Source organism: Macrosteles quadrilineatus, unplaced genomic scaffold, assembly GCF_028750875.1.
Source record: "Macrosteles quadrilineatus isolate MER2022 unplaced genomic scaffold, UCM_ALF_1.0 Scaffold_2__2_contigs__length_208266976, whole genome shotgun sequence".
Lineage (NCBI taxonomy): Eukaryota > Metazoa > Arthropoda > Insecta > Hemiptera > Cicadellidae > Macrosteles > Macrosteles quadrilineatus.
The window spans coordinates 125,726,311-125,753,391 of record NW_026542595.1 but is presented as its reverse complement, the minus strand read 5'-3'; the positions used below and the strand labels follow the sequence as shown (position 1 = coordinate 125,753,391).

At 34.4% G+C, this 27,081-nt stretch overlaps 1 protein-coding gene across 3 annotated transcripts in view; it reads left to right on the top strand.

Annotated features, from left to right (window-relative positions):
- Window positions 1–27,081, top strand: part of LOC128985466 (uncharacterized protein CG43867) — a 424,696-nt gene that overhangs the window by 152,047 nt on the left and 245,568 nt on the right. For all 3 annotated transcript variants that reach the window (XM_054404962.1, XM_054404961.1, XM_054404960.1), the window contains exon 2: window positions 6,439–7,020. In XM_054404962.1, coding sequence (XP_054260937.1) covers window positions 6,763–7,020 — 258 coding nt within the window. In that variant the 5' untranslated portion in view covers window positions 6,439–6,762. The remainder of the gene's footprint in view (window positions 1–6,438; window positions 7,021–27,081) is intronic.

Here is a 27,081-nt window from a genome sequence, read left to right as displayed (position 1 = left end):
TTAAATTTGCCAAAGCTGGCAGTTATGAAGCATTTGAAAAAAATCAGTATGGATATAATGTTTATAAAGAAATAATTCAAAGCAATAAACTCATTATGATGAAATGGAATACAAGTACCGGACTAAGCCTTTTTAGCATCTCTGTAACGATAGTTGTAGTAAAGAAAAGTAGGGTAATACTGTATTTTTCACACATATCATCATGTGCGTTGGAAGTATATTCCTTACTTGCCTTTTTCTTCAATTTAATCGTATACCTAAGTTAGTCTAAAACTTGTACGTAGATTTCCTTCAATTTCAGTTATCCTGCTGTGATGTCAATGAACAGTTTAGTGTAAATCAGCTTACAGTACAGTAATAGTAATAGTAATAGTAATAGTACAGTATTTAGTTGTAATATTTATCACGTTTATGGTCGTCCGTATTCAACCTCACATGACAAGAATCTATTGAGTATAAAATACTACTGCTGTACTCTTTTTAATACCTTCTCATCCTAGAACGCTCATTCTAGCCTGGAACTCTTTTACACATACTTCAGACTAGTCCTAGAGGGTTGCGGCATTATCACATATATAAAATCCATTGGGGAAGTGCGGTATTTGAATCCGGTACCTCAGGTACTGAAGCCCCGTTCTACCACCAGGCCAGCTCACCTTTGCTTTATCACTAAAATTGTACTGTAAATCCTATTTTAAACCCCTAATAATAGTTAAAGTGTTGTCTTTAGTTACCCTCTATATATTTACCAATAGAGTTTTTTTACAAGTTTGCTTTTCATCACTCGCTCATAAGCGACTCAGTAGCGAGGTGAGCACACGCATTATATTGGCTCGGCGAGCACGATTCTTTGATGAACAACCCTCCTTTTCCAGTTAGTATGCAACGCATTATAACCAATTGAGCGGTCAAATTTTACTCTACCATTGTTTCGTCACAAATTGGTTCAATAGTTGAGAATTGGTTGAGTAAATATACACTGTTTTGGTTTTGGTAAAGAAACATTTTCATCTGGGAGGATGAAGGTTGAGATATTACACGTCACTACTTGTGGTGTCGACACCCCATTAAAGGACTGTTCACACCGGCGTAGCCAGACGTATTAATACTTTTTCGAAATACGTAGCTGACGTAGCTCTAAATGTAATTCATATTGGGTGTTCACACCGGCGTATTAATACGTGAGCTACGGAAGCTACGGCGCTGCCGCTACGCCGGCTAGCTACGCGTAGCTCGCATCGCCGAATACGCGCATGCGCACTAGCACACCGGGCTGTCACCGCCACCCTCCCTACACCTCATAATTAATTTATTAGTGGTAAATGTTGGACTATAACATAAAAGTTCACTTAAAACTATTAAATCACATTAATCTATAACATGGTTTATTATGGTTCATATAGTGGGCTGACATTTATGAAACATTAATTAATTATATAATATATTATATATATATATTTTTTTTTGTCCTAGGACGCTAGGCACGAGCCTGGGATTGTTTTTCACATTACTTCAGGCTAGACCTAGGGGTTGCGGCATTATCACTTAGATAAAATCCATTGGTGACTTGGCGGGGATCGAACCCGGGACCTCACGGACCGAAGTCCCGCGCTCTAGCCACTACGCCAGCTCGCTCCCCGATATAATATATATATAATAATATATTATATTATAATTAATTATATCTAGACATAGGTCTTACTTACACCATAGACTATTTTATAATGTAATCCTTATGGATGAGCAAAATTATTGCATGTTTTCTGGTAATATTTTTTTTTATTATAATATAGCGCAAATCTTATAGCCAACTATATACGGCCTAAAATTAGAGTGAAATATTTTTGTCAATTCAGGGTACTATAAAAGCTGTAATTTAACCTTGGCAATCTTAACTGAAATTCATGAATTACGAATAAAAATAAACAATAAACTAACAAATATAAAATAATATAATGAAATAAACAAACAACAGCCGGCTCGCCGGCAAAGTAGCCGTCAAACGAAGCTGCGGTGTGAACAGTGCACTGGCGACGTATTAATACACCGAATACGTCTGCAGACGTCTTGCTACGCCGGTGTGAACAGGCCTTTAGTCTGCGTCGGCTGCAGGCTTCTTGGCGAAGACAAGATAAATGATAATATGGCAATAACCGATATTTACAGGAACAGTATGGGGAAGTTGACTCAGGGACGCTTAAAGTAACACACTTTTAGTACACCTTATTAATGATTATGAGGGTATTTCGATACAACCTAATTTATCATAGATGCAGCCAAAAACAATAACTGAATCAATGGAATTTTGGATTTGTTTACGGAAAATATGATTCAATAAAATGGCGTCTTTAAGATATGGAGTAAACTATATGTGTAGCTTTGCTACTGTCTAAATTAACAGTGTTTTTCATTCAAGGCCACTTAATTAAAATCGTATGTTATGAGAAAGGGGTTTTCGTTTTGAACAATCAAAATCAATGGCTTTTTTCCAGGATTGAACTGTCTAACTACTAAATATTAGGCGAAAACTATCACTCAGCTAATCTGTAGGTTCACATATGGAGGAACATAGAGTGATCCACTTCATTCATCATCTTACTATCGTATTATCTTATTTATTATTTTATTATCAGCAAACTGACACATATTTCCTCCCTTAACAGTTATATACCTTTTTTTAGTGTCAATAACTTTTGAACCGTTGTTCTTACAGTATTGGGGGTTGTACCAATTTGTTCATAGTATAACATACTAAATTATATTCTAAATCGTTTAAGTAGTCAATTCTAAAACCAGGGGATCACAAAATGGATATTTCCATTCAAAAATCCAATTTGGGAAATCTTAACGAAAACAACACTTTTTCTATAGGGGGAGAAAGTAAAAATTATGTACGAAAAACTCAATCATACACAATTTTACACTATGTAGTTGCAGATAGAAGTTTAAGTAAAACAATATCATAGCTATCTAACTACACGTATTCTACACCCTTTCTCGTGAATTCGCACCAGCGTAAACAAATTTTGTCGCTAATTGAAGAATAATAGCGACAAGACGGAAGCCGTAAACGAATTGCAACGCTGAATAAACAAAGGGAAGATGTTGTACACTCGAGGGGGTCCTGTCGCTAATGAAAATACGTGACAACGTCCTGTTTGCCGCACAATGTCGCAACTGAACATTTGTTGTGTGAACGATTCTAATTGTAGAGGATTCTTGCTTTGTACTGCTCGAACACTGTGTAAGATTTTAAGTTCGGTCACCAAAGGAATTTTACAGTGATTCAGAGTATAAATATAACTTTAAAAGTCACTGCTCCAACAGACGATTTCGGGGTACTGCTTTTTAACGGTGTATTAGTTTCGGAGCAGTGCCGAACATCGCTTTGAAGTGAAGTCTGTCAATTTTCGTTTCCATGTTTCGACGTTATGCATTTTTTTACGTATTCGCAAAACGATATTTCATTCGCTTGGACACGGTAATGTTGTTGTTAACATACAGTTGCAAATTTCGTAAAAAAGTAACTGAACGTCATGAGATCGAGTTTTCAAATCAAAACCTAAATTTTTCTAAAGTAAAATCTATGGTCAGTTTAAAACCAATGCAAAATAGTATCAGGTTAATTTTTTTAATATTTACAACTATTTGTAAATATTACAATCTTGATTCACATACCTTTATGGAATTATAGGTAACCCTAGTTCTTGGGCCCTGTATGGTTATCATCACTAGATTTAGATACAACCAATAAATCCAGATTTGAATTAATCCGTTAAAGGTTCGATTTATTAGTGTTAGTGGTCATCTTATTAGTGATGACATTTTAAACTTATTTTAGGTTCATTTTCTGTGTACATCGTAAGAAACTTGACGTTACCAAAAAAAAAAACCGCTGATAAAAGTATTTGAAATTTACAGGACTCGTGTGTGGTTCATATTTTTTGCAGCATTATTATTTCAGAAATAGCTTCAACAGTTTTATTCTTTATTAAAAAAATACGATTTTTAACATTTTACTAAATCCCTCCTACAACGCTACGCCAACTGAGTTTGTAACATCAATGACCCCAATGCGTTAAACCATGGTTTGTGATACCACTTTGGTTACTCATTATTATTATATTATAAACATTAAATATTTGCTTACCTATTATTATTGTTGTAACAAATATATTTATTGGAAGCCTGACTGGGATGTCACCTCATTCTCTGTATGGTTGTGCGAGAGTTTGTGGTAAGGGTAGGATTGGATACTGACCACGAAGTCCTCTTGAGGTTGCTAGAACACGTCTGACAAAACCACCTTGATAACTAGACTTCGAGTAGAGGAAACCTACCCTTGGTGGAGTGGCGAGAATCGCAAAAGTTATTGGTTAAAAACCCGCAGCTTTTATGAACTTTTGTATTGATTGAGGATAACAGTTGTGTGTCACTAAAGCTTTAAGGAATGTCGTACTTTAGATTCCAAAATTATTTTTTTGATTTTAAAATGAATATTTAAAATTACAACCAGTACTTGAAAATTTAGAATACTCTCACTTAAATGGACTAGTTTATGATGTTCAAGTAGTTTTGGTTCATTGTTAATAATGTGCTTCCGTAGAAAGGGTAACATTATTTAAAACAAGACAATTTCATTGATATTTTTCATTGATATACTTTTTATAACTAAACGACGAAGAATGAATGCAAACTTTCTGTATGCAATTTAAATTGGTTTGTTTAAATAAAATTCAATAATTAACTTGGAACTGGACAGTGTTTGATGGAATTGAGAATTGTTACACAAACTCAAGAAATTCATTGTTAACACAATAATGTATTAAGAACTCCATAAACAACCGTAAATTACTAGACATTAATCTATTATCCTAAGAAGTGTAACCCGTCCAAGACACCAAAGTTATAACACCTGCCAAGAAACGTTCCTTCCATTCCTTTGAAAGGATTTTATAGTAGTTTACACAATAATCGCGTAAAGATAGTTATTAAAAGTACTTAAGAGTTGCATACACTACTTTACCTACGACATTTTTTTAATTATTAACAATCATAACTTCTAAGAGAGGTTATGTCGTCAATAATAACCTCTCATTGCCACTGACAGTGATGCCACTCATTGTACCAACCACTAATTGCACCACTCATCAATTAAATTGGTCTTAACAGCTGATTAGTTAAAGCTCGAAGCATTACAATTTTACCTTTTTTCTCAATCTTTTAACTTCATTGGTCCGTTACTCGTGTTGACAAGTAAAACAATGCTGCTAAATGAATCCTTTCAAAATTCTAATAACTGTGAAGTTTAACCAACTAAGTTTAAATCACGGTCTTGAGCAAAAACGTAACGTGAAATCAAACAAGACTGTAAATCCATATTTCAACCACAATCTAAGGAAAAATATTTCAATTGAAATACTTTACAAACGCATCCTAATCACATTCTGGCCATTGTAATACGATTTAGACAAACATTGAGACACAGAGCGGGTAATTTGACTTGTGAGACCGGGTCTCTTTGAGACATCCCCAGCGGCTATGAGATGTTTGAACTGACAAGCAACAGAGAAGCAATTGCTTCAGGTTCACACGTGTAGACTACACAGGGGATATTGCTTCAGTTCTTGCTCACTGGGTGTCAATAACACTTCAATGAGATCAAACGTCTAGTTATTTGTCCACTTCACATTGTCTAAATGCCTTTGTTGATTGAAATTAATTACTTTTTAGGTTTACATTGAAGTTTTAGCCTATATTTGAGTTCACGGTGTTTCAGTGGGATTTTTCGTATCGATTCTTATTCGAGCAATAAAAATGATTTTGCATGAAATAGATGCTCTAATTTATTGACTTTAACCATAGCTGACTCAATATATGCAATAACGAAGTGAAGATAATTTAAATTATTTTCCGGCCATAAAAATGGTTGTTAAATAAACTTTGTTCATTTGATATTGGTATTTATCCACAAAAATACATTTAATGTGTATTGAAAAAAATCAATTGGTGGAAATGTCTCAATTTTTTCAATGACATTGTTTTATATGAAGTGTTTTGGGTTTTACACTGGTCACATTGCTTTGTAAAACATTGGGGTTTTGTCCATTTGTAAGCTATCTATGACTAATGGAGATTAGTTATGCTTGAACTAATATTGACAAAAAAATTTACTCTAAGTAAAACTCACATTAGAAATGTGCTACGCAAACGTTTTCGAAATAACTCGCTTAGCTGCATAATTTCATATTTTTTCGATTTAGGAACATAAAGCCCACTTTAATTTATTTTTTTAGGGTTTTCTTATATATTTATTTAGGTAGAGTAAAAATGAAATTACTATGAAAAAGTAGAAATTTGTTTTACAGCAGCTGGTGTTTTATTTTTAGATTTGTGATACCTCTTACTCTTGTTACAATATTGTTTTCATTGTTGCAGGGTCGGGTCGCAGCTGACGCCGATTGTTCCTGTTATTGTTACCGCACTAGTTACTCGCATCACAGTTCACAAATTCTATCTCGTTACTCTCCTGTTGTGATCGTGTTTTCATTCGATATTCTATAAAGTTAAAATCGTGATATCGTTGGTGCTGAAATTCGTTGAAAAATCGTTAGACTGTTCTAGTTGTGTTGCATTTCCGATATTTATAACGTTAATTTGTTGCGTAGAGTGAAATTCGTAAAAAAGTATGGCGCAATGATAGATCCTTGGGGGACCCCGTAGTTTGTCGCAATTTCTCCCGGGAGCTGTGATGGTCTTGTGATGGAGGAGGAAGAGAGTGCGAGTCCTCACCGTTTGTCGGATCCTTTATCGCGTCTTAGCGATGTGCCCGGGTCTTCTTGTTCGTCCTGGAGCGGTTCCAACCCTGGGAGTCCGAGGCTTCCGCCCCGCCGGGTCTCCCAGTCGCCGCCGCTCCACCGCGCCTCCGTGGACTGGCAGGAGCGGTGCATGGAGTTGCAGATGGAGCTGCATCGCTACCGTCATCAGGCAGCCAGTGTTCGGGACATGCTCAAAGACAAGGTAAATATGCAATGTTGTCAGTTATTTAATGGATGCTTTTTGTGCACATTCTGCTTTTTAGAAGGTGGTGCGGTAGCTATAAGGATTGGTTCGTTTATATGACAATACGGATGCTCCTAAATGGTTCGAAACTGGACCCAGTTGTTCCTGGGATACTTTAACCTCCCTAGCTAAATAACGAGTTAATCTTAGTTAATAAAAAGGTGTTATACATTTGATCACCCGTATTCATCTTGAATACGCACCCTGGTGCTTCAACCTCGTATAATTCCATAATAGTTTGTTGGTTTTTACAGTAGCTTTTATGCTTACCATACCTAAGCACCTATTGCCGTGTGGTCAATTAACTTATGATTGCATAGTATAAATTATTCTCGAGCGTCTAAAACACATTAATGTAACACGTTTTATTTGGAATAAATTTCATACCCCCGCCGCTGCAAACCAGCTGACGAAGCAAATGTCCATTTGCCTGTTTGGATTTCCACTGAAATATTCCCTCAAAGATGTCAAATCCCCTAATTTAAATAACCCTAGTTTTAGTAAGTACTTAGGATTTCTGCTACAAGGAATTTTATAAAGTTTGTTTTATTAGGTATAGTCCCTTGGTATAAAATAAAACTTTAAACTTTAGGTAAAAATATATTCCAAAACAAGGAAATTACAGTGTTTCCTTAGAAGATAAATATTGGGACAAAAAATTAATGTATAGTTTCTTAATTCACTCCGTAACCATTTGACGTCTTGCCAGGAGACCTACTGTAATAGCTTTCCTATTAAACTAAAAAATTTTGAAATACCACAGTTTTTTAAAACACCAATCCTAGCTCACTATCCTAGCAAGCCTTTATGTAGACTAAATGTGTCTACTTCCCCATTGTCACATTGAAGGCACAATTTAACGCTCAACTGTCCACTTGTCCATTGGCAAAGCTATACTAAGCTTTACACAGCTCCCATAAGCTGCCTTTGTACAGTCCAGACCCCTTTGACCAGTCTGGCTGTTTGATAAGCCAACACACGAGAACACATGAGAAGACTGCAACTGGTCTCGCATGCTTTGACTTTCTGCCCATATTAGTTTCACTTCTTCGCTCCGCTTGGTTTATTTTCCTTTACCCTCCCTGTTGAACACTTTGACGTCCAAATAACCTTATTCTCTTTCAGCTCAAGTATCGCAATATTGCCGAGATTCTTTGTGTTTTCCCTTGTGAGGGTACTTTGATTTGCTTTGAATTTTTAACATGTTTTGATATTGCTTGCCTTTAAATTGTGTTTGCCCGGAAGTATTCGGCATAGTTTTGAATATACTGGAAAACACTGTTTGTAATCAAGTTTGTACATTCTTGTATGCAAAAGGTGGTTATTCTTTCTAATAGGAAGCAATAGAAACAATGTAGCATTTAAAAGAGTTTTAAATATAAAAGAACCTAATGTAAGTTTTTACCCACTCTAACATGACAAGGTTTATTTTGGCCGGACGTAGGTCGAAGTTGGTAAATATTGATTCCGTCTCAGTCTACTGGGATTTGTGTCAGCGTTTGCCATCTTTTAGAGCTAATTTACCCTCCATATTTACACTGAATAACAGAGTAAATATTTAGTCGAATAGCAAATAGTGTGTCTACGTGAATGTTATATGTATTCTAATAAAACTTTGCGATTGGATTTAAAATTGCTTAACGAATCTTTACATTGTGCTTCACATTTGTTTTTCTACGTGGTTAGACTGTAATATAAATATCCACAGTTTAATATTACAAAATTGCAGCTACTGTACAAAAAGTATTTCTTCTACAACTATTGAACGTTTGTATGCTATCATTAATTAAATTTGCTATTGAAAGTTTTTTTTTTTTTTTTTTTTTTTTTTTTTTTTTTTTTTTTTTTAGAAAATAAACAAAACCTGTTCAACTATATGGTTTATTTGATTTTAAATTATCTTTATTCCTTGAAGATATAAGTTAAAGACTCATAAATTCATTCAAAATATTGAAATATGCAATTTACTTATAAATTACATCAGTATAAACATTTTACAACGATAAACTTATAAACTAAGACTGGAATTAACCACAAATAAAATCCACCTTGTATATATACGCAACGGTGTAGCAGCCCCTACATAACCCAACCGCCTACGATACAAAGGCTTGTGATTTACCCTATGCAGATAACGGGCGTCAATAAATTGTGTTTAATTGCTGGCTTCAGTCCCTACAAAATACTCCTGATTTGTGCACTTCCCTACACACAGCTCTGAAGCTGTTACAAAATAGTTAAAGTTTTTCGCTGATGAATTTTTATTTAGGGCTCAGCTGACTTGTGGATATAATTCTCTATATATTATTTTTTCGTAATAGATTTGCGTTGTATTTCCCCCAAAAACCATTATAAATAAACTAAAAGATATATAAAGGTGTTCTTTTTGGGTTCAGTCGACGCAACGTATGTTTTATGCTTGATACATTCTTATATGAAGATCAAGTATTATCTTAATTTTCTTTGACTATTGATATCGATGACTTCGGCATCCAATAGTCGATGGTATTATGTAAACATAGTTAAACCATTATCTACGGAATCGCTTGAAATTACGAAAGCCTTTTCAAAGGGACTTGACCTATCTACCAACACTATACACAGTTAAATGACAAAATGATTTTACTGGTGTGCACAAAACTGTTTTTTCCAAACTACAGCACTTATCTATATTTTAAAAATTGTTTATAACAGTTATCGATTACATTTCCCCACCTTTACTGCCTAGGACGCTAGGCTGTAGCCTGAAATCTGTGTAACACGTTACTATATGTAATGTAAAGTTGTTATTATATAGGTAAAAATCCATTGGTTGTTGACAGGGTTTGAACCCGGTACTGAGGTCAGCGCTCATCCACTAAACCAGCCCACTATCCCATAAAGCAGTGCCAGTAATAGTTCTGATGAATTTGTTACCAAAATTTAACCTATATTAAATTTATTACGTTAACTATGTTAAATCATAGTTAAATGTAATCAAGTGTAGTGTGCTAGTTATTGTTGCCTAGTTGTTGCCAAGTTGTTGCCAAAGGGCTGTGTAGAGCTCCAAGGAAAACATTAATTTCGAACAACAGATTCTATAGCCCTTCACGTGTTTAAGCTAATTACTTGGAAGTACAGCGACCCTAGTGGTTTCAACTATTGTATTGTACTTCTCCCCACAACAATACTGAACTCACCCAACTCAATCAGAAGGAACTGTACAAGTACATGTCGGGTTTAGTTTGAAATGCATGTTGTAGTCTAATAAAGACCATGGATGATTGTGGCAAAGCTGTGAAAGTTTACATTGTTCGTCTCCAAACAATAGTTATTTGTGCAACTAGTGAGCAAAGTGAGCAAGTGACTCACTCGAGAGAAATCACGAGCCGTAGGCGAGTGAGGAATGGTTTCTCGAGTGAGGCAATTGTACTTTGCACTCGAGTTGCACATTGTATTTTTCCTACAGTTACCATAAAACAAATAAATTGGTGAAGAAACTTAACATATTTTTACACAGAAGTGAACTTTTAATATAGCATTTAATGTGAAGTGACAAATACAACAGTACAACAGCTGACCAGCTGATTTACAGCCAGTGCTGCCAACGTATTTCGCGCGCATACGACGTTGCCTGCATGTTACGCGCTCACTATGTCGTGCCTTCACGTTGCAAATCTGGAGTGAGACAAAGTAATTAGAGTGAGACAATGTTAACATTGTCTCACTGATGAGCGAATTGGCCACTTTGCTTTCTCAAATCAGTGAGAGAACATGTACATTGTTAGGTAACTGTAGGAAAAATTGTATTCTCTTAGGTAAGGTTTAAAAATAATTTCGGAATAAAACTACTGTACTTTTATGCCAGTTGACAATTTTGTAAGATTGCTAGCTTTTATCAATGTTAGAGGAGCTATTGATCTTACAATGCTTTTAATTAATACATTATCAATAGAATTAAGTACTCACTCTTCGTACGTCCGTAACACGATAACTCCAGTAGTTTTTGTCAGATTTTGATTAAATTTGGCATAAAGTCTGGATAAACATGAATGAGTTCAGTAACCACCTAGATTGGGTCTTGGGAACGGGGTTTGTTGTAGGGTTTTAAAGCTTTAAAGCTTTAAGTTTTTTTAAAGCTGAAATATGGGTTTTTAAATATTCACCTTTAAAACAGAAAAATGACAAATGATCGTTATTGCCACCATATAGAGCTTAAAAACCAACAATTTGTTTGTATATCGAAGAGTTTTTGTACAATAAAAGTCAGAATAAAAAAAATTACATTCAAATTCTTTTGTTATTTAAGAGAAAAACTAAACTTTTTTAGTTTGCTTTACGTTTATAATTTGACCATTGTGGCAAATCTTCTAAATAATTAAAACAGTAGGATTTTCTCAGTTACGTCTCTTTTCAAACGTCCTACTAAACTGATATTTTAAAACAATCATAAATTTGAAAAGGTAAATGGGCATTGCACTAGGTTCATTTTGCCTCGGAAACAAGTTTCAGGCCCTATAAACTGAGCAATTTGTGAATTGATGCCCTTTTTTGTATATTTTATGTATACAATACTATTAAAATTTTACAAAAGAAACAATACCCACAGTTTGTCTTTCTCTTAGCAGCAAACCTAAGTACTCGTTATAACTAATGTTATTTAACCAGGGAGTACATATGACATACAAGAAACGTTTTTAGTAAAAATCAAATTATGCAACTGAAATTTTTTTAAGTCCGCAGGTTTGCTGTATGGGGGTGTTTTTCGGAACGCGTTTCCCTTTTTCAAGCAAAGCGCACCGTTACCTATCAACAGGTCCGAGTTTAATCACATTTTTCCCTCTTCATTACTTCTCGCCATTTCTCCATCACTCTGGTTGCCATTTTCGTATAATCTAGTCTTATCACTCGGACATTTATTACCCAGGTCATTTCGCGATGTTCCCCGCCTTTACGACTTCCGTTCCAAGCGCATTTGCTCTTTTATAACACTATTTGCCGGATATTTACCTCCGTCGTAAATAATAAAGGCTAATTCTGCGTAAGTAAACACACTTCGCTACAGTTTCATCCGCCGTTAAATCACCTGCAATGTCGGGCAGTAAGTGACGTTAATTTCGTTGTAATTCATTTGGATTGAAAATAGACCGGGTTTTGAGAGATTGTAAATTACATTTAAATGCACCGAAATGGTCCTTTTGATTTTTTAGATGGCGTATTGCCAGGCACGTGACATTTAAAGACACGCCGTTATTTTTACAAGCTATACAAAACGTCATGAGTCTATAACACCCTCTGAGTCTATAAGCAAAATTCTCTATTATTTTTATAGTTTCTAAGAGAGTACTAAGCGTACGTTTTTGAACTGAACGCAAATTTTGTATATGTTTCGGCCAAACACTACATGAGGATGTTACTTAAACCATTTTGTAAAATAAAACTTTTCAATTATTGAAATGGTCCTTTGTCTTATTGAGTTCTCAAGCGCACAAAACTCTCAGAGGACACCGTTCACTAAATTTTTATAAATACACATTGAAAACAATTCAAGTAATTCATAATCTGATGTTTTCGTGTCGATCCGGAATTCATTTACTTTTTCTTGAAAGCCTTAGTAGAGGTCAAATAATTAATAGTGTAACTCTTGCTTTGTGATAATGATAACCAAGCTCATCCGATTAAAATGTCATTTTGAATGAGTTAATAATGTCGCCTATCAGTCTTTATTGTTTTTTGTTTTGTCAAACCAACACTGTTTCATACCAGCATCAATCCAGAATTGAAATTCACCCTCAAATAACCTTTCAATTAAAATTAATTCAAAAACAAAACTCACATCTCACAAATGCACAAAACTTCTGAAAGTAAGGAAATGAAATAATGATGTGAAACCAGCCTTTCCCTTATGAAAATTTCTAGCGAAAGACTGCACCTCATAAACTGTGGCTAATAAAACTGTTGATGGCTCCAACACCTCTGCTCATCATTAATGTAGAAAGCGTTCACTACTCAGACAATGTTACGAGCAGACAACTGCTACTTCGGTGCGATTTTCTTGTAATTCTTTCAGTAGATGGGAAGGTGTCTTAAGTACATTTTCTGACAAGAAAATACTGGGTGAAACGGTGCTGTTCAGTTTACGGAAGTGGTTGGAGTGTATGCCTTCTGGTCTGGAGGATTGGGATCAAGTCTTGCCAATCTCCAATGGATTTATGTTATGAGATAACACTGTAAATGGTGGTTTAGATGCTTTAAGGTGTTCTTTTATTACTCTTAGGTTCTAGCCCGGAATTTGTTTCCCACACTACATCAGGATAGGTCTAAAAGGGATCGAGGTATTATCACAGATAAAATATATTGGTGATTAGTGGTGTTTGAACCCGGGACCTTGAGGACCGAAGTCCTGTGCTCTACCACTAAAAATTAACCATTTAACCTACACTAAAGCATTAAGGTATTGGCCCACCTATCTAGGAAACTTTAAACGTTAAAACTTAGTTTTTGAAAATTATTTTTATCGTCTAAGAAAATTGTTTGAAAGCTATGCTTTTGTAATATTTTCAAAGGATTATATTTCATACACCTTACCTTACCTAGCTGGCCACTTAAACCTAAGCAGGTTTTTGGCCTCTCCAACAGGTACATTTCATACATGTCTTTAAAATAATCTTTGAACATGATAATACCAGGAGCACTAAGAGAAGGACACATTGCTAAAACTGTTTCTAAAATTGGTAAAACAACCAGAAACAAACCTAAAAAAAATCATCTGACAGCTCAGATACCATCATTCCAGGTAAATAAAAAAAAAATAATCTATGGCACCAAAAAACAAATGATACCATTTGATCCTCCATGTAAAAGATCAAATTAACACCTTATTCTCCAGCTTTTCCATATTTCACCCGAGAGCTGTGCGACGAATGAGGCCTTTCATCTAGTAATATATTCGATAAGAGGAGCACTTGCCAGTAACACAGGATTTGAGCTTTTCTCAATACATAGACATTTCCATAATCCCCGTGTACCGGAGTTGGCACTTAGCTTGATTTACACTTTTGAAATCTCTCTTGGCATGGCTGTACTGTATCTTTGTTGGGTTGAATTATTGTTTTTGGCATGTCATCAAAGATTTTGTTGTAATTGAGACATTTATGAGATTTTTAAGATAGCACAATATCAAGTATATTTTGCTTAGTGTATTCAAGATCAAGATTTTATTTGTGGAGTTTCTTTAGGATTATGCATTTTGGTAAAAGAGGTAAAATCTCCATTTTCTGCAAAAAATCGAGTTTTTAGGTTTATTTTAAATATCGGCAGGAAGCAATCAGAAGGATTACTCAAATCGTTGTACTCATAAATTTCTGCAGTTTCATGCGTCACCAAATCACTTTTTTTCCTTCATCGCTAAATACCACTTACAATCACTAAATTTGAGTTTTGGATGTTTCGATGCAATTAGGTTTTTTTCTCTCTTGATCTTGTTAATATTTTGTTATTTACTATCATCATTAAGTGTGTAAGTACTCCTGAATGTTTATGGACCTGTGTATAGCTGTATTAGCAACTCATTCCCAAACACAGACGGATAGTCTACTTGGGAATTATTTTTCCTGTACACACACAATTTTTAACAAACATGTAACATTAATTCAGGAATAAAGAGATTTTGATTTGATTTGATTTTAATGAAAGAAATTCTCTAAAAGAACTCCAAAAGTAAAATAAAAAACTTAACTAAATTTAATAATCTTCTCTATGCTCAATCCGTATTTCGGACTTGATAAATTCATTTAAACCTGTGAGAACGGTCTTTCCCCTTTAGGCCTACTATGAAACAAATAAAAAAGTTTACTTTTGGCTAGATTTTTTAAACATTTACGACATCTGAACGAACAAAACAACATTTTAAAATAGTCACCACTAATTTGTGGGTCAAACCTATTGAACTTGCATAGTTGTTGAAACCTGCATGAATGTTTAATGAATTCGACAACAAATTTTCGCTACCTGATGGCGTTACTGCGCCTTATATTTTCTATAATCACGAAAACAACCGAAAATATACTGTAAAAGTGTGGAGAAAAATTATTTGATAATATAAACAAATATATTGTTGGAATTGCCGTTGCAATTTTCATGTTTTGATGTTGAATTATGTGGCGGTTTCACTTTGAATTCTTAATTTGTATAATTCATATTTATACTTAGACTAAACTACATAGTTTCCTTTTCAGTGTATCTTTGACTATGGTTTAAACGTGGCAATATGTTCTAATGCTTGAGTTGTAGTCAGTTTTATAAAAACTTAATTGATTCAAGCCATTTAATTGGTCCTTATACTATAGATTAGTTGTATACCTAAAAAAATCGATGGTTCCTTCTATTCAAAACAAAAAAAACCGTTTAAATTGTTTGTAAAAGATTTTGGTAATTTTCATATTGATATGCAATGTTTAATTTATTCAGAGTAAATCGGTAGAAATGAACCGCGCGTAGCAACCTTTTCCAAGTGTTTAATCCTATAAAGGAATAAGCGGCTTATACTGAATGAGACAAATGGTGTGCAAACATTCAAATGGTCTTCATTTACCCACTTAACGTTTTAATTAAGTCTTCTCATTAAATTGTTTAAAATGAAGTAGGATTTGTAATATTTCCTAGTAACTGTCGTTATAAAAGTAACGTGTTATTTTATCAGGTAATATTGTTTTGGAAAAGCTCTGGAGTTATTTATAATAACCTAAAATTTTTTAAGTAATAAGGCCATTGACTTAATCGTAGAAACTGTGCATTTTTTAAAAAGTTCAACTTTTAATTTAGCTTTGGACTAATACAAAACATAGGTATCGATGAACTTGTCTTTTAAGTTCAGGAAATGTGCCTAAATAGAGCCAAAAGATAACTAATTTCCTTATTTAAGGTCGTTTTAAATAGTTTTATTTCAGCCCGATAAAATATTTTACAAATATTTAGTCCAAAGTAAAGATAAATATGCATATAACAGAGTGTATGTCCCATAAATTAGACGATACTACTTATCTTCCGAATAGGAAGTTTAAAATGCCTAAAATCAAATATTTATTTTCATATTTTATTAAATATTTATCTTATTTTATGGAGCTTCCAAATAGTAAAATAACAACAACTGTATAACGTCCTGATTAATTAAAAAAATTAACAAGTGTCATGCTTAAGCTCAATTTTGTTTCAAAGATTCTTGCTTTAACACGTATTATTATATCCTAAAAAATAAACGGCTTGTTTCAGCAATGAAATAACAATTTAACAGCTGTGCAACAAGACAATCTATCCATATTTTTTACAACCAAATACTCCAATCAACAAGGTTCAACCAGTCCAGTTGTGTTTCGACAAGTAATGTTTATTCAAACAAAATAAAGTGAACAATTTGAACGTAAACACAGTCGTGGCTGTGGCAGAATAAAATGAAGTGTTTGCTAACGTACATACACTGCTCGCTGTATACAACAAGGATCTGCATTTGAGTGGATGGCGGGGACGGGTTAAAACACAAACAATAAATTAATTTTAACTGCGGGGCGCCCGTTCTCGGCTGAACCGTTTTTAGAAATGGTTATTGTTTTTTGTATTGAGGTAACGTTCTTAAAATTGACAATGTTGTAGACTACTCTATTGCGATTTTTTTTGTTTTGCTTTTGATCCTTCATTGTACAGTAGGTTTGATACATCCTTATTAAAGTAAATTCTTCTTATAGTTTACAACATATCCAAAGTTTTCTTAAATTGTTTGATAGATTATTCGGGTGCGGAATCATTTTATGTCATTTAAACCAGAAAACCTAAGTACACGCTTAATTTTGATATTTAAATAAGAAATAAACCTGACATTTTAAAGAAGATACTCTAGTAAAAATATAATCTGGAAAATGAGAACTCGCTTATACTGCAAGTTTTTTTGTAGTGGGGATATTACTTAGTGGTTGGGTTTCAGGTCTGTATGGCAAAGTCTACGTCCACATCTTTTTTGAATTGTTTTATGTTATATGGTAATTTTTTGTAAACACAGTAAATAAATAATTATGGAATTAAGTTTTAAGGCTATTTTACAAAGTATTTAAAAAACCCAATAATTTCAGGAACCATCGCTTTTCAAAATTTGAACTCCTATAACATTAGTTATCAAATATTCTTTACAGATATTTAGAATTTGTTGTAAAACGAATTACCCATTTGTTTGCCTGATAGGTGTTTCTGAGACACTATGATACTGACAATGTAATGCAGTTTTAAATAATAAACACACACAAAGCTAATATAAACCATAAATTCTATCACATTTCAACACTTTCTACCGAGTAATATTTTCTACGCGAGTTACGTTGACGAATAGGCTTGCACTGAGGATAAATAGCTGTATCACACAGAACGCCTAATAAAGAGATAACATTTGTCATAGGATTATCGCCGCAGTACACGTTACATTGGACATAACACGCACAGCTGATTTATACAGCTTTTAGAAATGATTGTCTAATTAATCAGCTGGACTCATGCAGAGTGGAGTTTTGTTATGTTTGCTTTCTCCCACTATAGGCCTAAATAGTATGTAGAGAAAGTATTGTTTTTGTCCAAATTTTCGAGTTTGGGTTTCGGGTCACTGAACCCAAAACTCCCAAAATCATCAATAATGGTTTACACGCTTTTATGATTTTTTTTAAATATTTTTAAACATTCCAATTTAAGTTTTTTTACTTAGTAGTTTTGGAAGTATTGCAAATGTTTGTCTTAGAGTTGAAATACGTTATTTATAACCCTTTACATGGAGATATGTTCACTTATAATTTCCTGAATCCTTTGTTAGATAAATTAAGCTCCTTTACGTAAGGTTCGAGCTTTAATAAAATTCAAACGATGAACAGATTTAAAGTGGACAGTTTATTTTCCTGTGTTGTAAGTGACAACAAAGGCGCTTTGAACGTGTCTAGTGTTATTGAATGAACCAATCAATATGAACAATGTTCAAACACTATCGTTTTTAATTACACAACATGTTGGTTAACACGTTCTTTTGCTGATTTTATATTTTTGTCTTAACAGATAAGTTGATTATACAGTATACTGTCTACGTTTTAATTTATGGCGGCCATGAAATATATTCAAAGCGTGAAAAACGTCCTAGCTTATTTTATGTTAATTTTACTCAACTCTTCGTGAATTTAATTCTCGATAAAGATGCATTTTAAAGTTTTTTTCTGTTTTTAAATAATTATACTATAGAAACTGAAGTATGATACGAGTTGGCTATGTAGCCATTTCACCAAATAGTGTGTCAACTATTTGGCGGGAACGTTCGCGGTATAATGGTGCGATTACTGTCAGTCTGAAATAAACAGGATTCATGCTGAAACGCACTTAGCGCCATTGGTACTTCCTGCGAAACAAGCACACTGCAGCATCATTTTAGTTTATATTTGTTAATTGTTTATTTATTCACACAGTAAACTTATTTGTGTAGATTATCCCAAAAATTTAACTTGTTGGGTTAATTTTCTTTTTTAGTTTGATCGTATTGAGTAACTTCTGTAAAATTTGCTTGGATCCACATAAAAGAATTGTCCCATTAGTCAGTCAAAGGGAGCTAGTTAGTACTAGTGGTAGAACGTACGGCTTCGATCCCAGACGTCTTGGGTTCTAATACCGCCAAACAACAATGACGTTTATATACCTGATAATGCCTGTAGGTAGGATTTTCTTACTTGTATCCCAATCTCTGAAAGCTGTATCAATGCATCATATAGTGGAAATGTTACAGTCTCTTTAAAAACTTACTACACCTTATTACACTCTTAGAAAGGTATTCAATTCACAAAAACTACTAATTGAGATCATATAAGTTTGCAACTGTTTAATAATATAACATTATAAAGTTTTGGAAAATTAGTAAATGTAAAATTCAAGAATATAATTACCAACATCGTAAAATTCCCCCAATTATGTTTATGTTTATTATGTTTATTTAGTAATAATTTTGTAGTAAGGATTTTATGGCTGCATTTTAGCCGTTTCCCAAGAATTCGGTCAATTTCTTTTGTCAGCCAACCTTATACATATGTTGAATTCTACTTCCAACATTTTTAAATGTGCCAGTTTAATGGTTATCAACAATATACGTGTTGGTAGACATGTGCAGGTTACATTTTTGGATGATATTACTAACTATAAATAAACAAAATCAATAAAAAAACAGTGTTTATCTCCTTAATTATTAACTAAAAAGATAAACAGGTGATCCTCGGTAAAACAATATTTAGTTTTTCAACGAAGTTTGTTTTAATAAGCTTCCTTCTAATGTTTAACAAGAGGCAATATAAACAGTTTTAATAAGTTCTTAGCGAACTTGGAGATCTCCTTGATGCGAAACGAGATAACTTAGACTTGAATAATAAGAGGATTGGTTTCTTGTGTTTATTGTTTTAAATATAAAGTAGCCTAGGGCATTCGTTTATGGATCTTTAAGTTAAATTGGTTGTTTTAATTATGGACATTACTATACATAATGCAGATTCAAAATACGATAAATAAAAACAACTTGCAAATATTAGAGTTGGTTTACAATCATCTTCGGTAGAGCAGGATTTTAAAGATTACGTTTTGAAGACATAATATCTCATGACTAGCAGTTTAAGTGTCTGAAAAAATACATACCGTATACTAGTAAAGCTATAATTTTTCAATGCTTATACTTTTCAGTTTAAGTTATGTTAAGCCCGAAAAGGACAATATATAATCGCCAGAATCTGATTGGTTAAATATTGTCTATGTTTCTTTTAAGAATTCCCTATAGATAGTTCTTAAGTCACAGATTTTAGCCTACATAAATGGTAACTTATTGATATCGTGTCGTTATAGTAATTTTACACTACCATTTTAGTTCCAACTATGAAATTGCACTTTTTAAATGAACTAAGACGGACTCAATTTAAGCTGATCGACTTGTAACTAATAATAAACCAATTTTACAAGTTCAAAACTATTTTTTCACCTTTCCTTTTTACTGTGGGACCCGATTTTGTTTCCTGAACAACCTATATAGCTTTTAAATTTTGAAAGCCTACATATAGTTCATGTAACGAAAAATGGATCATAAAAATAGTAACTTCCAAATCGTATAGTACAAAAACTTTAACCAGAGCTACTTTCCTTTACTCTGTCCACTGTACACGACTTTGCTTGCTGTATTATTTAAACCTTTGGCAATTCACAAACTTTTAACCTCTACTGTACTGGTCTACTTTTTTTCCAAGTTTTGTCATTTATTATCAAACATTTAGGGCTAAAACTCAAAATATTTGAATGCAAATAGTATGGTTGTTTGGTTGAATGTATTGACACATTGTAAACTCTACATTTTGAAGATGCCCTGATACACGGAAAGTCAAACATTAATCCTATTAGCTTTTCATGGAAGCTTACGCGTGTAAGAGGATCAGTTTTAAGCTGTAGTACGTCAGTTTCGATAGCCATCCTGTTTATTAGGCTTACTTTGTGAGCGTTTGATACTGCTTTTGAACAAAAAAGTTATAGAATGGTTGAAATCTGTATACAATTGTTTGGTTATTTACCGAGGATTTTTTAACCTATATGAAGTGGTACCGGTGGTACTCAAATAATAGTTCCAAGTACAGTGAGGCACTTTTAACGACAAAACAAACTTATGCCATTCTTATACGTTGGTATTATACTACAAATTTTTTTAAGCTTTACAAACTGGTTTGAAGAGAAATTATGAAATTTTGTGTTTTTAGGGTCAAAAATGGGAAAATCAATTTTTACCCCATAAAACCCCCCATAAACCCCCTGTTCCCATAGTCCGATTATGCCTGCTCATGCTGGTAATGACTTGATCTCCAAAACTATTCCATGTGATGTGTGTATGTTTAACTTAATTTTAGGAGTGTGAAGGGAAGACCAGACAAATTTTCACAAATCAAATGATTTTAGTTTAAGATAAATAATTAATTAAAGTTGTCATTGGATAAAACCGTACTTAAATAGATTTGCTTTAAAAATCACAAAAAGACCACTAGTACATTCAAGTTTAGAATAAATACAGTCTGTGTATCTAGAGTAGTTCTCTAGTGCTAATATTTGACAAGGTTTTTTACATTCCTTCCACAGTGCCGCATTCTAATGCAGTTTGCTTCTGGGACCGGGGCTTGTTTAAATGTTTGATGCAGTCATGACCTCGTTGTGCTATCCAAACAAATTTTGACTAATTTGACCTTAGCAAACTCACTTCTAATGTAAATATATTAGATAAATAATCTAGTAACTTTATATTTTTAAATTAGGTTAAAATTAAATACTTGAGAAATGACTATATAATTGTATTTATTGCCTGTTCATGAATACATTTTGATTTAACTTGATAATTTTTTTATAGAATTTCCAATATAGGAAATACGCTATTACCGTAGTACTCATGGTAAGACCTGAAATTGGTACAAAAGTGTAAACCTACATTTATTCGAACGATCGCGAACCAGCATAATCGGACCATGGGAACGGGGGTTAATGGACTGTGTCATGGGGTAAAAATTATGTCTTCTAATTTTTGACCATAAAAACATAAAATTTAGCAATTTTTTAAGGAGACATAATATTAGTATAAATCCAATTAGGCAAATGGAAATTCGCTTGGTCTGCAGGTTTGCTGCGGCGGGGGTATTTACTAATATATTAACCTTTTGCCTGCAAAAACCACTTTACAACAATATTTGTAGCAACAGTAGTCTATGTACTAAGTTCCTGATGTTTTAAATAGGGAACAAACGTGAAATTTTTTAGGAAATGTTTTAGTACAAATTTAATTAGGCAAAACAAAATGCGCTTAGTTTGCAGGTTTGCTACGTTTGGAACATTTAAACATTTTTTTTTAATTGTTATGTATCGTTAATTTGACAATAAAGTTTCAACAAATTGTGTAATGTAATTTGCTTGGTTTTGCTTACCAATCTTTTTAAACTAATAATACAATAGCAAACAAACAATAAAAAACATATTTTATCATGTTATATTCAACTGAATGGCGTAAATACACTGATTTACATGACTCAAATTACTCACAATTAGATTCACAATACACGACCTACGTAGGTACATAATGTATGTAATCTGGGTCAATCAGTGAACGCAATTTGTCACTGATTAAATCACTGATTAAACTTGTGTTTAGGTAACACAATCACATCAGTGTTACTGGACAATCAGAATGCGATATGAGACTGTAATGTGGTGAAGATAATCATTTCAGTCGCATTGTCAATCTAACTTTAAATGTACTTTATTTATTAAACGGTAATAATCAATACAGTTGATAAAGATTGTAAAGAAACATAAAAAGAATATTTCCTATATTCTTTTTGTAAAGAAAAATAAATGTTCTTTACTATATTAAAAATATAGTAATCTACAGTAAATACAGAATCTTATTATCTTGTCACTTGTTATCTTTAAGACAGATTATACCCGTTCATATTGCAGTGTTTACTTGGTTATTTATTATCTGTGTCTATTTGTCAGTGATTATTTATATTTACTTATAGGGAAAATTGAAATATTTTGTGTAATTTATAAAACTGAGGTCGATTGCATTTTTGCGAATTTGATTTCAAAAAAGCTTTTGTCAATTCAAAAATGAGACGTCAATTGTACGGTCCCAATTACGTAACTACGGCAAGCGATAGGGCTCAGAGGATGGCAAACAGGTGTCATGTGTCAGATGAGGGGCTTGTGTCCGGTAGGGTTGGTGCATCACACGCAGAAACAGGAAACGTTCGTATCAACCATGTCTCCCCTCCCCCCCCCACCGATTCGTTCCGCGCGGGTCACGTCACATTTGTAGGAGAAGAAATAGAGCATATTGCGAACAATGTAGTCGGCGATTTGAACATGTCGAACAGTGATTGTTTGTTGGATTTAGATAATGACGTGTTGGAACAAGCTGTGCACTCACGTTCGCATCTCACTTTTGATTCGACGGCCACAGAGTATGTCACGATTGATGAGGGAACCTTTCGAGATCGACGATCGTCAATTCGCGCGATTGAACCAAGGGTCGAAAACAATGCAATTCCTTCGAATTTCACTTCGTCTCCTCGTGTCGTGAACCACGAACAAATTCGTTTCGTAGCTCCGGTACCGGCGAATCAATTGCAGGGTAACTTCGTTCATCAGGGATTGTCAAAAACAGATTCTATTGTAATAATGGAACTTTTGAGGAAGTTGAAGGACGTCGATGCATCGAATGAATTTGAGTTGGTTACATTCCTTAAAGATTTAATGCCGATTTTTAACGTATCTCCGTTCCACGACAATGAAATAATTAAATTGCTCTTACCAAAGGTCAAAGGTCAGTTGTTTCAATTATGGATTGAGTCCGTAAGTGCTCAATCAGGGTGGAATAATTTGCACGTCGAAATTTTAGATAGATTTATCCCATCAATGCGACGAAGAGAAATAGAGTCAATAGAGTTAGATCGTCCACAACGCATCGAAGAAACTTTCTCAGATTATTGTGAACATTTATTATCTACTGCGTTTGCTCTCAAAACAAACTTGTCTGAAAACGACGTCATAGAAATAGCGCTGAATAAATGTAGGCCGGAAACAAAATCTCATTTTTCGTTCGATTCTAGGCCAAACACAATTCAAGAACTTCGTAGACTAGCTACAAGAGTTACAAGTGCCGTCAGGGCGGAAACTCGATATTTTGGACCGACGATTTTCACACCACAATTTCACACACCCCCACCCCAAATTATTCCTTCTCAGAGACCCCGACAACCTTTTCCCCGTCGTAACGACTCCAACGATCTCAGGAATAGACCCGCCGAAAGAATCATAAAATGTTTTCGTTGCAATCAAGAAGGACATTTAGCCAGAAACTGTAGGAGCTCTTTAAACTGGTAAATGACATCGACGAGGGGGCCCGGTGTCATACAAAACTCGCGACCATCCCCAACAAAAACAAAATGGAAGCCGTAGACTTAAGTGGTAAGTTGCCATTTGCGCATGTTACGTTCGACAGCTCATTAAAATGCATTGCTTTGATCGACTCTGGGAGTAGTAGATCATTAATTAGTAAAGAATTATTCAATATGTTGGAAGATAAACAACTGGTGTCAAATGTAAATAAGGTAAGTCATTCCATGGGTACTGCGTCACAGCACAAAATCACCGTCAGATACGAAGCTACAATTCATTTGAAATTAGGCGATTTTTCCTGGAACTACGAATTTTGGGTCGTAAATCAACTGCCGTTCAAAATGATTTTGGGTTACGATTTCATGACTTTCACAAGGATGTCAATAGATTTGAATAAGTCAATAATAAAATTCAACTTTGCTGACAACGAACATTCTCTTTGTTTAGTAGGCGAAGATGAGATTCCACGTTGCGAAAAACAAGATTTAGGTGATTCTCCCCTCACTCCTGAACAGAAAACAAAATTTGACGATTTGTTATACAGCTTTAACGACGTCATAACAAATAGAATAGGTACAGCGAAAACAGAACCGTATAAAATCAAGTTCAGCGATAACATCGTTCCGTTTCGTCAGAGACCTTATCATTTACCACCTGATAAGATGGTTATAATGAGAGAGACAATACAAGAGTTATTAGATCAAGGTGTCATTGAGAAAAGTGTTTCTGAATTCAGTTCTAGTGCATTTCTACGTCCAAAGAAAGAAGCTGGTAAGTATAGGCTAGTTGTCAATTACAAGGAGCTAAACAAATACATCGAAATGGATAGTTTTCCGCAGCCCGAAGTTGATAAGATTTTTCAATATTTTAAAGGTGCTAAATATTTTACTACGCTCGATTTGAACAACAGTTACTATCAGTGTTTGTTACATCCTGACAGTCGAAAATACGCAGCTTTCAATGTAGGGTACGCATTGTACCAACCACGAACTTGTCCCCAGGGTATTAAAATAGGTAGTCAGGTACTAGGCAGAATTGTCGACGAGGTGTTAGGAGATCTGAAGTTTAAGTGCGTCGTCAATTTTGTAGATGATCTTTGTATTTATAGTCCTGATCCAGAGACACACTATCGCGATCTGAAACAAGTTTTACAACGATTGCGAGAAGCCGGATTGACTGTGAAACCAAGCAAGGTCACTTTAGCGAAACGCGGCATTCGATTTTTGTCACACGTCGTCAAAGACGGAAAATTGTATGTCGACGAAACCAAAGCCGAAGTGATTAGTAACTTCCCGCGACCACGAAATTTAAAAGCAGTTCAACGATTTTTGGGAATGGCAGCGTATTACGGGAAATTCATTCCAGATTTTTCCAGTGTTAGTCGTCCACTCAATATGCTAAGGTGGAAAGGTGTCCGTTTTAAATGGGGTAAAGAACAGGAAGAAAGTTTCAATAAATTGAAGGAGTGTTTGTCTTCACCTAAAGTGTTGCATTTGCCCGACTGGAAACAGCCCTTCGTCCTTTCATGTGATGCAAGCGAATTTTCCGTCGGATGTGTCCTTGAACAGATCAGAGATGGTAGAGCTGTCCCCATAGCGTTTGCGAGTCGGACCTTCTCAAACAACCAACTTAGATATAGCATGTATTTAAAGGAGTTTGCTGCCGTACTTTTCGGTTTAGAAAAATTTAAAGATTATTTGGCAGACAGACCATTTGTCATTAAAACTGACTGCATGGCTATTACGTATGTGATGGGTTGCGATAAAAGTGTCGGAATGTTAGCTAGATGGAAACTACGACTCTCACAATTTCCTTTTGCCAAGATCGAACATTGTAGGGGCACCCAAAACATTGTGAGTGATACTCTGAGTCGAATGTTCGAACCTGAGGAAGCTATAAAACAAAACAACACTCCAAAACCTGATCAAGTTTGTTTTTTACAACATTTTCCAGAAACGTTCGAATCACTCAGTGATAAGCAGAGGGAGGATGAAACCCTAGGTAAAATCATCACTGATCTGGAGAATGGTATAACTGTACCTCATTATTGTATAAAAAAGGGCATTCTAAGATTCCAGAGAAACATCAAATGTTCCCCAAAGATTGTGGTACCTAGTTCAATGCGTGTTATGATGATGAAATATTTCCACGACATATCCATTCACTCTCATTTGGGCATAAAAAAGACTACAGCACGCCTAATAAAGCATTTTACATGGGATGGAGTTTTTAACGACGTAAAAAATTACGTACGTTCATGTGAACTATGTCAACTCTCGAAACCAGCCCAGAATTTACAGATAGGTTTGATGAACTCAAAACCACCCCAGAAATGTTTTGAACGACTCCACATCGATATGTTTGGCCCACTAGTAAGATCTGTTTCAGGAAATGCTTATGCTTTCGTATGTATTGATTCATTCTCTAAGTTCAGCTGGGTTATTCCAATGAGAAAAGCAGATTCAAAGACAATAATCAGTGCATTAAAGGATAAGATTTTTTCACAACACGGGTTGCCAGAAACCATTGTATCGGACAATGCATCCATTTTCAAGTCCGAAATGTTTAGGAGTTTTTTATTTGGTTTAGGGGTGAAACACATAACTACCTCAGTGGCTAGGCCTAATTCAAATCAATCCGAGAGATTAAATAGAAATCTCAAAATAATACTCAAAATCTATCATTCTCAAACCCAAAAGAAATGGGACGAAAATATACCTTTCCTTTGTATGGGATTGAACTCTGCGTTACACGAAACTACAGGTGTGACTCCAGCTTATGCATTCCTTGGTAGAGAGTTAAACCATTCACTCAAACTACACTGGGACCTTGGCGATGAATGCTCGACTGAAACAGCCGAGGATAGAGTGAGTAAAATATTAGAACACTCTAAGAAAGCTCATCAAAAGATAAAGGAGAGATACAATAAAAATAGAAAACCGTCTCCATATACTGAAGGTGATCTGATATTATACAAAAAATATACGCCTAGTAACAAAGCAAATAAAATCAGTCATAAGCTAACTCATACTTGGGATGGACCGTATACTGTAATTAAAGTATTAAATC